The 17564-nt window shown below is 42.1% G+C and overlaps 1 protein-coding gene across 1 annotated transcript; it reads right to left on the bottom strand.

Moving 5' to 3' along the window:
- Positions 1-2495: 2495 nt before the first annotated feature.
- Positions 2496-8467, bottom strand: LOC126095205 (cuticle protein 16.5-like). Its single transcript, XM_049909938.1, has 2 exons — positions 8436-8467; positions 2496-2826 (listed from the first exon to the last, which is right to left on the bottom strand). The coding sequence occupies exons 1-2, from the start codon at positions 8445-8447 to the stop codon at positions 2608-2610; spliced, it is 231 nt and encodes a 76-aa protein (XP_049765895.1). The 5' UTR covers positions 8448-8467; the 3' UTR covers positions 2496-2607.
- Positions 8468-17564: the final 9097 nt, after the last annotated feature.

The following is a 17564-nucleotide window of genomic DNA, read 5'->3' as shown; positions in this document are numbered from 1 at the left end:
CAAGCATGGATACTTGTGATGTCCTTAGGTTAGTTAGGTTTACGTAGATCTAAGTCTAGGACATTGATGACTTCAGATGTTAAGTCCCATAGTGCTCAGAGCCATTTGCACCACTCAAGTCTGCAGCGACTCTGGGCGACCGGTGTCGAGAACATCGTACCGTTCGAATCCCCTGATAGCCTCGTTATCACTGTGTCTTCCCACATACAACATCTGACCGTCGGCCTTCACTCGACAGTGAATGACGGACAGTGGTCTCTGAGGGGAAGAAGAAAGTGGGACCAGGCTGCACGGTTGGCTCCTTACGACTTAGGAACAGGTACTTGATGTGACCCAGCGTTGATGACACCTCTGAGCCAGCATGGGACACCTCTCCTGTTGGCACAGTGGTCGAATTTCCTATCCAGTCCGGACTAGTGCAGTGGCCTGGGATGCTAGTCACTGGGAGCTCCAGTGTTAGGCGGGCCATGGTGCTCCTCACAGAAATGTCAGGCAGGTCGGGTAAGATACCAGTGTGCACTCGGTATGTTCGCTGGAGGGCCTCATTCCCGATTGAGTGGAGGCTCTGGTAGAGGCTCTTGAGAGCACTGAGTGCAACCAGCTGGCAATTGTGACACATGTTGGGAGACTGCCGTCCTCGGTCTCTTCCGCTGTCGAGCTGTGAAATTAGAGGTTTCCACTACACGCAAGAGTAGGCTCATGGGGTAGCGGAGTACGTGTGGCGTGTACATGCTGTTTTTAATTTTAAGTTAGAGGTACGCCCCTTTTGGATTTGAAGTGAATTTCCTGCCGAGATCTTGCACATTATTCACGAGAATGCTCGCTCTCACAAATAAAAAACAGGAAAGATTAATATAAGTAAACTGCAGGAACATTCATGGCACAACTACAGTATTAGACTCGCTTATTAAGAAAATAATAATGCCCAGATCGTATTACGAACCAAACAGAAAGTAAACAACAAGGAAACCTAAATGCACATTGGAAAATTTCTCGTAAGGATAGGTCAGACGCCGAATTTCTCACGCATTGAGTAAGTCTTTTAATCTTGGTGAAGTCAAGCATCAAAGATATTTCAAAGTTAGGCAATTTATACTATTACAGACCGCCTATGTTAAGGGCTGTAGTATCAGGGCGCTTCACAGACAACTTACAAAATTTCGTGAATAAGTTTCCTGATAATTCTACTTAAAAACGAAGTGACTTCAACTTTCCAGTTATAGAATGGAAGAGTCATGAGACAGAAACTGGAACAGTGATTGTCTTCTCCGAAAATTACTTCGATCAAATAGAGAACCATCTTGGAATTGTAAAATCTTAGACACCTAAGCAAAAAACAGAAGCGAATTTAACAAATCAGTTAATGTAGAGGAGATATTAGTTGTCATAAGGCTGTGATAGCAACAATAACTACGGGATTTGCAAGGAATGTTAAGAAAGGTAAGAAAATATCATTGCTTATCAAGAGCTACAGGATACAAATTGCATGGTATATGAGTAGTCATCATCAAATATTCAGTGACAGCGAAGATGTGGAGCACAAATCGAAAAAAAATCAAAAGCACAAGTTCGTTCCGAGCAAGGTCTTAAGGCATTATTAAGGGCCACCGTGGTATAATAGCCGTATTATGAAGCTGCTACGTAAACATAGAAAACTTGACCAGAGATTCAAGAGAAGTCAAAACACAGCTGACAAAGAAAAGCTGAACGAAGTGAGAATTATCGCAAGGAGAAGAATAAGAAAAACTATCAGTGACTTTGGAAGTTAAATTTCGTCGCTCTATTCGAGTGAAAACCCTTAGACGAATTGGTCTTAAGTAAAATCAGTACACGCCTCGAAATCATATGTTTATTCACACAGTGACCATAGTGGCACCGAAGCGCAAGATTATAGAGAAAAGGCCGAAATACCGAATTCGGTCACTGTCCTCGGAAATTGTTTCATGATGGAAGGTCGTAACACGGCCCTTCCTTTCGACCATCGTGCGAACTTCGAAATGGGAGATATTGAGATAACCGATCGCAAAACTGAAAAGTAGCTACTATCACTTAGTAGTGGAGAGGCATCATGACTAGACGAGATACCAACTAGATTGTCCAAAGATAATGCGAAACTACTTGCTTTTCTTCAAACCGGAGCTTATCGTAGAATTCTAAACCACTTACAATGGGGAGTCATTGGATTTTCGCTCGGCACCACTTAGTACTATGCTTTCATCTCCTTGAGCTTAATTTTCCATTTTGAACAGCTTGTCATAGTATGAGAAAAAAAATTAATAGCCAGAGAAGCTACTAATTTCAAGATTGCCACCTCACACCAGATGAAGCGTGTGTCGTTGGATATTAGAATCATTTTGATTAAATGCGCTTTTTTGCCACATCATGCTATGCGCAAGCTTTCATTTAAAATATTAAACTATGCAGCACAGCGTTCAGTCTAAATGATCTCAAAGGTTATATGTTACTAAATGACTCAAAAACGACTGTTCGTGATTGTATTTATTTGTTACAACTTAGTTCTCGCAGCCTACATTTCGTGTCAGATTGTTTTCATTGTCTGCTGTTTGCTGCAGACGTGGCCAGACGGTCGCAGTGAAGACATGGTTTTCATCCGTAGAAAGCAGCTCTGTAGGGCAGAGCGGCATATGCGGCGTACGGAGCGGCGTAGGCCACGGGGGCGGCAGCGGTGTAGGCGACGGGGGCGGCGACGGCGGGGGCGGTGTAGGCGACGGGGGCGGCGGCCACGTAGCTGGCCAGCAGGCCGGGGGCCGGCTTGGGGCCGGGGGCGGCCAAGCAGGCGGCCACCACGGCCAGGACGACGATCAGCTGCAACAACAGGTAAGAGCACGGTACTCGTGGGTACGGCCAGGAGGAGGAGGCGAGCATCGAGCCACATGATACAGGGTGTTTCAAAAATGACCGGTATATTTGAAACGGCAATAGCAGCGATAGAAATACACCGTTTGTTGCAATATGCTTGGGACAACAGTACATTTTCAGGCGGACAAACTTTCGAAATTACAGTAGTTACAATTTTCAACAACAGATTGCGCTGCAAGTGATGTGAAAGATATAGAAGACAACGCAGTCTGTGGGTGCGCCATTCTGTACGTCGTCTTTCTGCCGTAAGCGTGTGCTGTTCACAACGTGCAAGTGTGCTGTAGACAACATGGTTTATTCCTTAGAACAGAGGATTTTTCTGGTGTTGGAATTCTACCGCCTAGAACACAGTGTTGTTGCAACAAGACGAAGTTTTCAACGGAGGTTTAATGTAACCAAAGGACCGAAAAGCGATACAATAAAGGATCTGTTTGAAAAATTTCAACGGACTGGGAACGTGACGGATGAACGTGCTGGAAAGGTAGGGCGACCGCGTACGGCAACCACAGAGGGCAACGCGCAGCTAGTGCAGCAGGTGATCCAACAGCGGCCTAGGGTTTCCGTTCGCCGTGTTGCAGCTGCGGTCCAAATGACGCCAACGTCCACGTATCGTCTCATGCGCCAGATTTTACACCTCTATCCATACAAAATTCAAACGCGGCAACCCCTCAGCGCCGCTACTATTGCTGCACGAGAGACATTCACTAACGATATAGTGTACAGGATTGATGACGGCGATTTGCATGTGGGCAGCATTTGGTTTACTGACGAAGCTTATTTTTACCCGGACGGCTTCGTCAATAAACAGAACTGGCGCATATGGGGAACCGAAAAGCCCCATGTTGCAGTCCCATCGTCCCTGCATCCTCAAAAAGTACTGGTCTGGGCCGCCATTTCTTCCAAAGGAATCATTGGCCCATTTTTCAGATCCGAAACGATTACTGCATCACGCTATCTGGACATTCTTCGTGAATTTGTGGCGGTACAAACTGCCTTAGACGGCACTGCGAACACCTCGTGGTTTATGCAAGATGGTGCCCGGCCACATCGCACGGCCGACGTCTTTAATTTCCTGAATGAATATTTCGATGATCGTGTGATTGCTTTGGGCTATCCGAAACATACAGGAGGCGGCGTGGATTGGCCTTCCTATTCGCCAGACATGAACCACTGTGACTTCTTTCTGTGGGGACACTTGAAAGACCAGGTGTACCGCCAGAATCCAGAAACAATTGAACAGCTGAAGCAGTACATCTCATCTGCATGTGAAGCCATTCCGCCAGACACGTTGTCAAAGGTTTCGGGTAATTTCATTCAGAGACTACGCCATATTATTGCTACGCATGGTGGATATGTGGAAAATATCGTACTATAGAGTTTCCCAGACCGCAGCGACATCTGTTGTTGAAAATTGTAACTACTGTGATTTCGAAAGTTTGTCCGCCTGAAAATGTACTGTTGTCCCAAGCATATTGCAACAAAAGGTGTATTTCTATCGCTACTAGTTTAGTTTTTATTGCCGTTTCAAATATACCGGTCATTTTTGAAACACCCTGTATTAGTTCTGCAGGAATAAAGAATAATGTTGCCAGAAGGGTATGAGGGAAAGTATCTCCCGAAGATGCCGAGCGAAACGTAGGAATTAAGACGAAGGATGTCAGATTTTGACAACACGTAAACTTGAACATCGTGGAACGCACATGGGCACTGCATGATTGATTTTGGGAAGTAGAGAGGTCTTACACATTGGTATTTCCTTTACAGCGTTTCAGAAGGACATAGCGACTAAAAGGCTTAAATTCTACATCTACATCTACATGGTTACTCTGCAATTCACACTTAAGTGCCTGGCAGAGGGTTCATTGAATCATTTTCATACTACTTCTCAATCATTCAACTCTCGAATACTTCGTAGGAAAAAGGAACACCTAAATCTTTCCGTTGGAGCTCTGATTTCTCTTATTTTATTATAATGATCATTTCTCCCTACGTAGGTGGGTATCAACTAAATATTTTCGCATTCGGAGGAGAAAGTTGGTAATTGAAATTTCGTAAATGTATCTCAACGCAAAGAAAACCGCCTTTGTTTCAGTGACTTCCACCCCAATTCGCGTATCATATCAGTGATACTCTCATCCCAAATGCGCGATAATACGAAACGAGCTGCCCTTCTTAGCACTTTTTCGATGTCCTCCGTCTATCTTACCTGGTAAAGATCGCACACCGCGCAGCAGTATTCCAGCAGACGACGGACAAGTGTAATGTAGGCTCTTTCTTTAGTGGATTTGTCGAATCTTCTACGTGTTCTGCCAACAATGCGCAGTCTTTGTTTCACCCTCCCCACAATATTATCTATGTGGTCTTTCCAATTTAAGTTGCTCGTATGTGTAATTCCCAGGTATCTGGTCAAAGTGACAGCCCTTAGATTTTTTCGATTTATCGTATACCCTAAATTTATCGGATATCTTTTAGTACGCATGTGGATGACCTCGTACTTTTCTTAGTTTAGTGCCAACTGCCACTTTTCACACCATACAGAAATATTTCTCTAGATCATTTTGTAATTGGAACTGATCGTCTGATGATTTTACTAGACGGTAAATTACAGCGTCATCTGCAAACAATCTAATGGGGCTGCTCAAAATATCACCTAGATCACTTATGTAAATCAGGAACAGCAGAGGGCCTATGACACTACCTTGCGGAACGCCAGATGTCACTTCTACTCGATGGCCGTCAAATGTCTCTTTTAGTTTCTTATTTATTTTAAAATACCAGTTTGTTATTTATTTTGATATGTGAACTCGTACGTACATTGTCAATACATGCACGGTGTCCCAGGAGGAATAATCGGTATGCAGGGTTATGACAGGAGCAATCATTAGAAGCTAAGAGGTCAAGTAAAATGGCATTTAGAGTGCCTAGCTCAAAAGCAATGAGCAGCTACTAGAGTGTCCACTTTACAGCCCGTGTTCAAAGGACATTTTTTCTTGTTTTGATCCGTAATACTGTAGTATAGCATATAGATACCACTCCACTGACGTTCTACGGTTGGTAACGGAATTGCAGGTTTATGTTCGACAGCGACTGCGGTCACGTGGGATCGGTCGGACCAAATGGTACGCCCCCGCTAAACCTGACCTCCAGTGACAACGCCCTTTGCCACCGCGACATAGGGCGGCTGGTGGCAGCCAAACGCCCCACGTGCACTTGCACCCACTACGCTACGACACCTCCGTTCGTTCTTAGGACATCGAGTCCCATCCTTATTCCTCATGTATGAGCTGAAATCTAGTTCTTGCCGCTTAATTGTGATGAGACTTCGTTCACTTGGAGCAATACAATTTAAGGAAATATTGTATCTGTTGTGTTAACTTGTTCACTAATCATTTCTGCTCCTGTCCATCTTCCCTACAACGACAGCTGCCGTACCATTCTGTAGCCCACCTCTCCTTACCACTGTGCACGAATCTGTGCACAAAAAATACCACCTCTCAAAATCACAAACGCAAAGAGGTTGCAGCAGAAGAGTTTTGTCTTACAGCTGATGACTCTTACGTTACCCATTCCAGACACGATGTTTACTAGATTTTTCTGCTTCGAATGATAGCTCCTATTACATCCCTATCTATCGAGCATTCCTCATAGCTAAACTTGTTTAAGAGCCAGTAACGTAAAGAAGAACCAGATAGAGTCATCGCAACGGATTAAAGACTGTCGATTGCTATATTGGGCGGTTTCAGTGTAGTTTTTACGTGGCTTCTCACGCGCGCTTATACAAATGCTGGGGTGTTCCCCACATTAATCCTCCGGGAATATGCCACAGAATCAGTTAAATTACGATAAAGTAGAATAAGTTTAAAATCATTTTCCTATTAACTATTAATCGACCGTGACCATCTCATGGCCCACTACTAATCACAGCTTTCAGTGGACTTAATAAAATTGGTGCTTTTAACAATTATGGCAATGCTTGCAAGGCTTAAAACAAAAACCTGGGACGCCTGCGAAAGATAGTAGTAACGAGGTGAACTATTCATTCATCAGTAAGTAGTGCAGTGGTAAGTAGGTGAATTATTCATGTATCACTTATCTATCAAAATCTGTCAATTACAAATCTTCAGAGCTACATGTACTAGGTTAGGATCATGCGTGATTATAGTAGAAACTATTCTATAACTTTTTAGTCCAATTAAAAACATGCTGCGTTAATAACTGTTATTTAAATAACTATTTCCTGCTTTTAGTACTATATGTATCAAATTTTTCAATAGATTTCAAATATATTGATGACATTACAATAGACAATGGACAAGAAGAGAATAGAAGTTTTCGAAATGTGGTGCTACGGAAGAATGCTGAAGATTAGATGGGTAGACCACATAACTAATGAGGAGGTGTTGAACAGAATTGGGGAGAAGAGTGGTTTGTGGCACAACCTGACTAGAATAAGGGATCGGTTGGTAGGACATGTTCTGAGGCATCAAGGTATCACCAATTTAGTGCTGGAGGGCAGCGTGGAGGGTAAAAATCGTAGAGGGAGACCAAGAGATGAATACACTAAGCAGATTCAGAAGGATGTAGGGTGCATTAGGTACAGGGAGATGAAGCTTGCACAGGATAGAGTAGAATGGAGAGCTGCATCAAACCAGTCTCAGGACTAAAGACGACAACAACAACAACAACAAAATAGCGACATGTGGTAAGTTTCAGCATCATTTCATTTACTCTTCACTTGAGTGAACCAATACACTGCTTCCTCCAACGATTATCTCACGAAGAGACCTAGAAGGTAAAATTTAGAATCTAGCGCGCACAGGGACTTAGCAGCAAAGCTTTCGTCAGATTTTTACTTTGGTTCCCATTTCGCGACCAAACGAACCTTAATACGCGAACTGCCTCGTATATATGGAGCGAAAATAATTAAAACGCGTACAGGCCGCAGCGCTTTTGTAAGAGACTTCCGCACTGAGCCTAACCACAGATCCATGTATGTCGTCATACTGACCATGGAAGCAGTGAACAGTTTTTTTCCTACTGTTCATGCAGAAGTCTACGACTTCAGCACTGGGACTTGCAACGGCGTCCCTCGCCAGAACCCACGCTGATTCGTTGGCTTGCACACTGCTTCCTCCAACGATTATCTCACGAAGAGACCTAGAAGGTAAAATTTAGAATCTAGCGCGCACAGGGACTTAGCAGCAAAGCTTCCGTCAGATTTTTACTTTGGTTCCCATTTCGCGACCAAACGAACCTTAATACGCGAACTGCCTCGTATATATGGAGCGAAAATAATTAAAACGCGTACAGGCCGCAGCGCTTTTGTAAGAGACTTCCGCACTGAGCCTAACCACAGATCCATGTATGTCGTCATACTGACCATGGAAGCAGTGAACAGTTTTTTTCCTACTGTTCATGCAGAAGTCTACGACTTCAGCACTGGGACTTGCAACGGCGTCCCTCGCCAGAACCCACGCTGATTCGTTGGCTTGCACTCAGATCAGTGAGGAATGGTGACCAGAAGGCCTGACAAAAGATTTCAGCGGAACACTCACCTGCTTGAACATGGCTGTTGACGGCGTGTCGGAAGGGGACGGCACAGTGCCTCCCGAAGCGCGCTGCGGGCTTTTATATGGAGGCCCTAGCGCCGGCTCGCGGCCCGTAGCCAGGGCACGTCCAGCCAAGTTACGTTAGAGGGGCACCGCCCCGAATACTGCTGAGGACTCGGCGCTCTCTCTGTGCGCTGGCCAAGGATTCGCCCGAACACCTGATGCAACGCCCAATAGTGCCAAGGATAAGGCCCGAGCTACGCGCGTACCGTCGTACATTCTTGTGTAATTTGTCCCTCACGACACGTCATCAAATGTAACTGAAGGTCGTTCTAACCGAATGTCAACAACGAGTACAACGTACTATACTAACACATGAACAAGTAATTCATTGTTATGGGATGTTGATTCAGCTTTTCAGTTGCGGTACACCAAATGGGAAACAAACATCGTCACCATCGTCCTGATGTCAGTTGGCGGCATGTATAGAGTCAAATTTACATAGTAACCTGTGTATACTGGTGCAGTCACTGGTAGCCAGAAATAAATGAACAGTAACAGTAGCCTTTTACAGTGTTAAATAACTTCTTTGCAAAAGAGTGTTGTGGGCTAGGAATAAAGCGAATGAGCGAACATCACTTAAGTGGAGTGGCCGTATATTCGAGAGGAAGAAGGTTCCAGTATTCATCCAGCCGTCCTGAGTATTGTTACGGGTAGTTTCTCTAAATTGCTTCAGGCAATTGCCAGAATGGTTCCTACTATAAAGCCAAAAGTAGAAACTTGTCCATCCTTGTTAAACATCATCTGTAGGGTGAGGTCGGTAAGAGCATGCGTCTGGTTTTCTCTACAGTGATAACACTGACCGACAACGAAAAAATACATTCCGATGTTGCTTCCATAGTGACTCCATCAAATATCATGTTGAAGAGCTCCGGCAGATTTATTGGTTATGGCACAAAAATTAAGTTTTTGTTTCTAATTATACAATCATTAAGTTGTCAATCGTAAGCAGTAAACACTATCTAGGTATCCACTAGGAAATAAAATTAGTTAAAAGAAACACAGTTCTGTAAGGAACAAACAACGTCACGGCAAACAGCGGAACCAAGCAGTGACTGCAATTTGTGATATTTTTTTTAATTGTGTGGCGCATCAGTTAAGATAGTGGGAAATGCCACACGCTACTCTTAATTTCCCCTCCCCTCCCTTTTAGTTTCTAAAGGTTACTAGTCCAGGAAGGCCCATTAGGCAGACGGATGCGAGTGTTTCATTTTGAGCTGCATATTCTAGAGTAGCCGCAATCCAAACAGCCGAGAAATCCTTCTAGTCAAGGGGAATATTCTCGTTCAGTCCGGATGTTTTCACAGCGGAAGACATTGCTCCGTCAGAAATCAGTTTCCAACAACTGAAGAGAGTGAAGTAGTTCTACAGGAGCCCATGGACAAATGTTGCTGCTTAATGACAGATGATTTTTCTGTGCAGTCACCAGAAAAAAATCAAGAACAAGCAAGTGAAGTTCAGAGTGCTGATGTGCGATTAGGTGTAGGCCAGTATAGCATTTATCCACTAACAAAATATGATTGACCACAACAAAGAAGAAAATAGCAAAAAAATTCGAGATTTTGTCTTAGTTTCCGTACAAATATGCACTGCTAGAAAACCAGTTAAACAGGACAAAATACCAATAACGAACGACGCAGAGTCTCTAGGGCTAGTCTGGACTTAACCACTTCAGGATAAACTAGGTTCAAATCCGAGAAGAGATCGGATGTTCTGAATTGCTCAGGGTGTGGGAAAGTCTACAAGGAGCCTATCACGGAAGACTGGATTTAGGGTGATGATACCTCCTAATGGTAACAAATACTGCATAGTTTATGGAGTACATGGTAAATTTTCTTGTGATTTAAGTTAGTGTGTTCTCTTTGGTTATATATCGCGTACTCTTGCCAGATGATGCGGCTAAGAGTACGAACGAGCAATGTCTTACCTATGTTGACATTTAATGTTAAGCAGCTGTAACTGGAATACGTTGTTCCTAAATAAACCAGCAATAGTCTGTTATAACAAAAGTTTGTTTTAACTTTCTCATCCACTAGATTTGAGAGTTAAATACTAAGTGCCCACTCTTTCCCGACTTTCACCTAAGCATGTAAACTCGCGTTATTTTTATCTTTCCCAAATTGTAATACTATGACATGGTTAAAAGTACTATTAATAGTAGTATTTCAGCAGCAGCATTTCAACTCGTTTTAAGCGTACAGACCATCATTTTACAGGAAGTGAAAGAAACGTTTTATTCCCTAAACAAATGAAATATGTCACAATAAACTTTTTTTACTTTTGACGGTACTGCAATGCTCCCACACTGAAAAATACCTTCTTCGTGATTTCCAGGTGGCTCAAAATTATATAAATCTCGGCCGAAGTATCTAAAACGAAATGCGTCTCCACTCGTCATAACTACAGACAGTTTGGGTTCCAGGGAAATGTACAAACACAAGAGTCTACCTAAGAAGACAGACTGAAGCAAGTAGATATAGACAAAGTTTTTAAGAATTTTAACTGCAATTCTGGAGTTAAGGCAGATAAAATGCAATAACCGAACGGTTTCTAAGGTTTTTATAAAAGCCGGAAAGCTGTTATAAGTATTCAAGAACATAAAAGGGAAGCAGTAGTTGAGAGGGATATCAGACAGATTGCTCTTTATCCCCAATGATATTCAGTCAGTACACTGAGCAAGCAGTAAATGACACTAAGATGAAATTTGGAAAGGGGATTAAACTTTGTGGAGAAGGAATAAGAATAATGAGGTTTAATGGTGACAGTGTAACTCTGTCAGAGAGGGCAACAGAAATTCAAAGAGCAGTTGAACAAAATAGATAGTGCCTTCGAAAGATGTTATGAACTGAATATTGTCAAACTTGAAACAAGAATAATTGAGCCCAACACACAAAATCAGGAGATGTTGAGGGAAACAGCTTAGGAAATAACACAGTGAAAGGAGAACATTGGTTTTGCTATTTGGCTTGCAAAATAACTGACAATAGCCGAAGGAGGCTAGAGTAATAAAAGCGTTAATAAAAAACAGGTGTCAGGTTTAGAAAATATTTTATGAGTGTATATTCCTGGAATGAAGCCTCCTACAGTAGTGAAACAAGGATGAAAACCAATTCGGACAAGAAGACAATAGAAGGTTTTGAAATCTGGTGGTGCTGTAGAAGGCTAAAGATATTATAGGTTCATCAAATACCTAGTGAAGAATGGATGTAGTTGAGGAGAAAAGCAATTTATCACTTAACTTGGCTCAAAGAAAGGCTAAGGTGACTGGACGCTTTCTGTACGTCTAGGAATTTATAATTTGCTAATGTAGGTAGGCGTGTGGGCTCAAATTAGAATGAGAAAAAAAGGTTTGACTTCTAAAAGCAACTTAAAATACATTAGAGTGAAGCAGATATCAAGAAATGAAGATACTTTCACAGTATAGAGTAGCTTCGAACACAGCATCTGTTAGTCTCCAGAGTGATGTTACAACAGCAACAAATGTACAAAATTTCTTCATTTGCTCATTCCCTTGATGCTATAGTGAACTGTCAGACAACAATACATAATGTAGTATAACATCTAGACAAACTGATAATTTGGTCATATAGTGCAACCTCGACATATATGTTTTTGCTGCACATAGTGTATGCTCAAAACTTTATGCACATTAGACTTTAAAATCAGTTATTTGGATACGGTTCGTAATAATGAGTGATACAAACTGATGAAGGAAATACTAAAGGTGAGAGATGTCATAATATTTAGAAGTGCTTGAGAAATATTACAATTTAATCAAGAAACTTCATATGTTTTAATTGCTTTTACGTCTGATGGACATCAAACTTTAATTATTCCTCATAGGAGTGGTTGTAGTTGTGTCTACCAGTGGTTTAAGAAGTACTGAAAACCATACACTCTACGTAATATAGTTGCATTTGTACAAAAAATAGTTTGGCAACTTTTCCAATTTCAGGTGGTACTGAGATGCTCTCAGTGTATTCAGTGTACAGTGTTTTCGAAGTGTATTCCACGTTTCTGAGATTTTCAATTTTTTTATCGTATGTGTCAATATTGTGCACAAAAAATTATTACCATTCCCAGAAAAATCCGCACATCATAGCTTCAAGCCTCATACACTAATGTCAGCAGTACGCTTCAGGATAGCAGCGCCCTACCGACATATTCTCCAAAAGTATTCCTGATAATATGAATGAGGCACAGACACAAACGATACAAGGCAAGCTCTAAATGCTTCGATATGTTGATGGATAGTAGTGATTTTAAAAAAGTCCTCGGAACGGTATCATCCATGTATTATACACGTATTCAAAGATCTTTAACTCACTGAGACGAATGCGATTCTAAAAAAGCGTGCAAATTTAGCATTAAACATTATGTAAAACACTTTGATGTTTGATGTTTTAAATCTTTTACGGCTCTTAAATGTAGTAAAATAAAATCAATGAAAAAATAAGAAAACTAAAGTTTCTATTTTGTTGTAATATTTTTTGAGAGTAATTTTCTGTTGGATTTTTCATTACGTAATCTTTCCAAAATTTTCTCGTTTTTTGACTGTATAGATCCAGGATGCTCCCATGGTTCAGTATTTCTTTCTTTCTACTGCCAGAAACTCCTAGTATTTGTGGATGGAATTCATACCCCTGTGGGCAATGTAGGAATTAGTTCAAATGAATGCGCTACTGGCGGGTGCAGCAAAAAGGGGAGCCCTTTGTATGCAATTTGTAAAGGCGTTTTGTGTACTGTACAGCAGAGCAGAGGTTATCATCAAAATTCTCGAAGCGTTAAGTTCAACGGATAAGTTTAGGGGTCTGTTGATGGCAAGACCACAGTCATTTGCTGATTTACAAGATCTGGCAGGCTCGCAGAGGAGCTTCTGTGAAGTTTGGAAGGTAGGAGACAAGGTACTGGCATAACTGAAGCTGTGAGGGCGGGTCGTGAGTCGTGCTTGGGTAGCGGAGATGGTGGAGCACCTGCCCGCGAAAGGCAAAGGCCCCTAGTTCGAGTCTCGTTTCGGCACACAGTTTTAATCTGCCAGAAAGTTTCGTAAATAATTTTGTTTATTATGTTTTTATGCAGTGGTTTTGCACATCCTTCACACCTTGTTAATTCTGTTTACCATGATGTAAAAAATGTCCTCAATAGGTCCATGTACTTCTGAAGAAATTGTATAGTTGTTGAAATTACGGTGAAGGATTGTTAATAAACCGTTATACCTACAACTGGCTGGTTGATTTTCTCAAATCATTCACATATGGAGAGGTCGTATATAGATTATGTAGGTCCTCTCCCGTTATCGTGAGAGGGGAATATGCTCGTTATGTGGATGCCTTCACTCGCTCTGATAGTTATTTCTGATCCGAGATACGTACGCGCAGTTCACTATCAATTGTTTACAATTCTTGTTTGTTTCCTTTGGGCGACGTCAATATTTAGTGACTGATAATGCCGCAGCGTCCACGTCGATACTATTTCGGGCTTTCTGTTTTTAAAGAGGGTTCGCCTATACTACTACAACACACCAATTGCACAATTGGTCAACCGCGATTTGCGTTCCTCCCTCACAGCATTTCTCCATCAATATCATTCCACTTATTAGTCGGTTCATTGGTTGTCTTCAATATTGCAGACCGTGAATCTCACGAAAAGGCCACCGTTAAGCATACGTTCGCGTATAAGTCCAGCTCTGCACTAGTGAATCTTTGGTCAAATAACTGACTTTTGTCTCAGAAAGGGAATGCAGCGCGAGACAATTGGACGAAGACGAGAGCTATCTGAAGCAGAGTCATGACAGAGAAGCCCAGAGGTATAATAAGGGATGTGCTCATCACCTCAAACTGAATGACAGGGTCTGGGTACAGAACTTCCAGGGAGGCAGTAAAACCAAAGATAAAATACTGTTCCTGTTCTGCTGTAGCCAAAACATATTCTACGGTTTTTGAGTCCAGTCATCCTGCTGCTCAAAAATCCACAAACCAAATGAAAATATTTCATATTCAGTGATCAAAAGTTGATCAATGTGTTAATTGTAAAAGGATATTTGCATTAGTTTAAGCCTGTACAAGGAAAACGATTTATTAGGGTTACGTAAATGGATGCAGGATGAACTAGTGCGGTTATGGACAATGTACCAAGTGAGGCAAACATGAAGAATACTTTTTTTTAAAAAAAAGCCTTTATTTGCAGGATAATATTCAAACGATGTTACCATTCTACAAAATTAATGTTTGAAAACAACGTCTCCCAGGTGACGGCCATTTTTAGCGATGCACTTCTCAAGTCGCTCTCGGATGTTGCCTTTCACTGTCGGGAACATTGCTGTGTCAATTTGGACCACTCTCTCACGAACTGCTTCTTTCAGTGCTTCAAGTGTACGCCGTTTAGGCTAGTTTACACGTAACTTGAGGTAACCCCACAGAAAGTAGTCGCACATGGGCAGCTCTTGGGAAAGAGGAGGCCAGTTAACGTCACCAAACCGGGAAATGAAGCAACCACGATAAACAGTACGAACAAATTCCATTGACATTCTTGCTGTGTGAACTATGGCCCCGACCAGCTGAAACCAGACTCGTCGGATAGGAATACGTTTTCTTCTTAGTTCAGGTAGAAAGAATTCAGTGATCATCTGTCTATAACGTTCTGAGGTGACAGGTACAGTAATCCCGTTATCGTCTTGGAAAAAGTATGGACCAATAACGTCTGTACCGGTTAAGCACACCAGACAGTCACCTTTGCACTGTGCAATGGTCACTCATGCATTGGGCTGATCCCGCCGGAGGTTCGAGTCCTCCCTCGGGCATGGGCGTGTGTGTTTGTCCTTAGGATAATTTAGGTTAAGTAGTTTGTAAGCTTAGGGACTGATGACATTAGCAGTTAAGTCCCATAAGATTTCACACAAATTTGAACATTTCAACACTCATGCATTGGTTTACGATTCTCACTGGCCCAGGACCGACAGTTCTGCTGATTTAATATGCCGTTTAAATGAAAATGAACTTCATCACCCATAAACAAAATAATGTTTTCATTTTGCGCAAGTGTGACATCCATTTCTCGAGCAAAATTTAGCTGCTGTACATAATCTCTAGGGTTCAACTGTTGCACCGTGGCTATTTTTTAGGGATGAAATCGTAGATCAACATGCAAAATACACATTACTGATCGATTACTGAGCCGCAGTTCAGCAGAATGTTTCCCAGCGGATCGACCAGAACTACAGAACCTGACTTTCCGAACTCTTAATCATTTTCTGCAATGCGTACTGAGAGATGGGACCCTGGTGCTTTTCTATTCGTCACTGTTCCTCATAATCGAAATGATTCTGGCCAATGTAAATTGGTGTAACAATGGCAACAGTATCATGTCTTACAAGATTGATATAGCGACCAAACTCACGCCGAACTGCAACTACAGATTCATTACTACGCAAAAACTATCGTAAGCAAACAAACGATGTTGCACAGTCCACGGCTCAGTGACCTCGGCTAAACAAAACGGCGGGGGCTATCGAACATGTGAACACATCAGTGCATGCACCACTACTATCTGAGCCTGAATACTATCTGTTCTGAAAACGTCCTTCCTTTCTGTCTCACCCTGTATAATTACCTTCGTATTCTTTAGGAAGACATGCTAGCTCGGTTAAGATCTTACAATGAAATGAACACCCTTAGCTGCTCACAGGCGTTGACATACTTCAACGAGGACAGGTGAAAGTGCGTGCTCCGACCGGGACCCGAGCCAGGGATCTCCTGCTTACATGGCAGACGCTCTATCCATCTGAGCCACCGAGGACACAGGGGATAGTGCGACTGCAGGGATTTATCTCTGACACGCCTCCCGCGAAACTCACATTCTCAACGTATTGACCCGCACTACATTCGTAGCGCCCCCGCCCATTATACTCGTTACTCGCGGCGCTTTGCTGATTCCCGTAAGAGTTCGGGCACTGTTTGTGCATTCGCACAGAAGAAGAAGATGGTCAAGTGACCGGTGAGCCGTAACTATATATATATAGTAAGATGGTATCTGTTCTTTCGCCGCCCGGGCTTCAGAGCGTCAGAGTACACTCGATCACCGCTCGTTGTGGACAGTGGCACTCGCGAACAGAAAGACTTTTGGCGCCGAGCTGATACAACCCCCTCAAAACTTCATGGGTGGCCGGTCGTGATTGCTGCTGACAGGGACCAACCGTTTGATCACCGTTGACCGTCGGAAGTCTTACCGGGTGTGGCGTGAGCCTTCTACATGTCACAACAACTATCAGCAGCCTGGGAGGAATCTGAAGAAAAATCCCTTTTCTTGTCAGCCAGGCAATGAGCGCAACCTCCTTGCTTGTAAATGGAATCTTTTAACTTCAAGTCGTGGAAATATTTTGATAATCGGAGATAACAACTTTTCTTACGGTTCTTGCTGTTGTTACAATGATAGTTGTGCCCCAATAGTAAAATTTAATTCTATTTTTGGTAAATAAATTTAAACTAAATCATTTCCTTTCAAGGCACTGTCCCTGGGAATTATGTGGCTGTTGTATCCGGGCAGTTACAAGTTCATTTTGTAAATAATCTTCAACTACTTTTTTATTTAAGGCACTTCTTCTATTATTGTTTTTTTTTAATTTTTTATGTTGGTATTGTGGAGAACAACCCACAAAACAAAGAGCCCATCCACTCTCCCTAAGCTCTGGTACAGAAACAAACGAATCATTTTAACAAAAGGTGAACAATGACAATATAACTTTAATAACTGAACTTCCGTTAAACGATGCATACCAATATGAAATTATTATTTTTTTACGTTGTGTTGCTCCACCAGGCTTTACACATCGTCATAATCTGTTGAGCTGTAACACTCTTGTTAAACTGAAGAATCTTATGGGCGTATACATAATGCAAAATGCGTGAACTTAGTCGTCAAATATATTTGACTTCAGAAACGTATGTTAGTCAGATTGTATCTTTAAACATACGTTCTAATGGAACCTTATGATGTATTAGATGCATAGCCATAGGGCTACTTATGATCAAAATTATTTTTATCACTTACTGATTATTTTATTGAGGCCACGTACTGCAT

The sequence above is a fragment of the Schistocerca cancellata genome, chromosome 8 (assembly GCF_023864275.1).
Source record: "Schistocerca cancellata isolate TAMUIC-IGC-003103 chromosome 8, iqSchCanc2.1, whole genome shotgun sequence".
Lineage (NCBI taxonomy): Eukaryota > Metazoa > Arthropoda > Insecta > Orthoptera > Acrididae > Schistocerca > Schistocerca cancellata.
The sequence above is the reverse complement of the archived record's forward strand: the minus strand, read 5'-3'. Positions and strand labels throughout refer to the sequence as shown.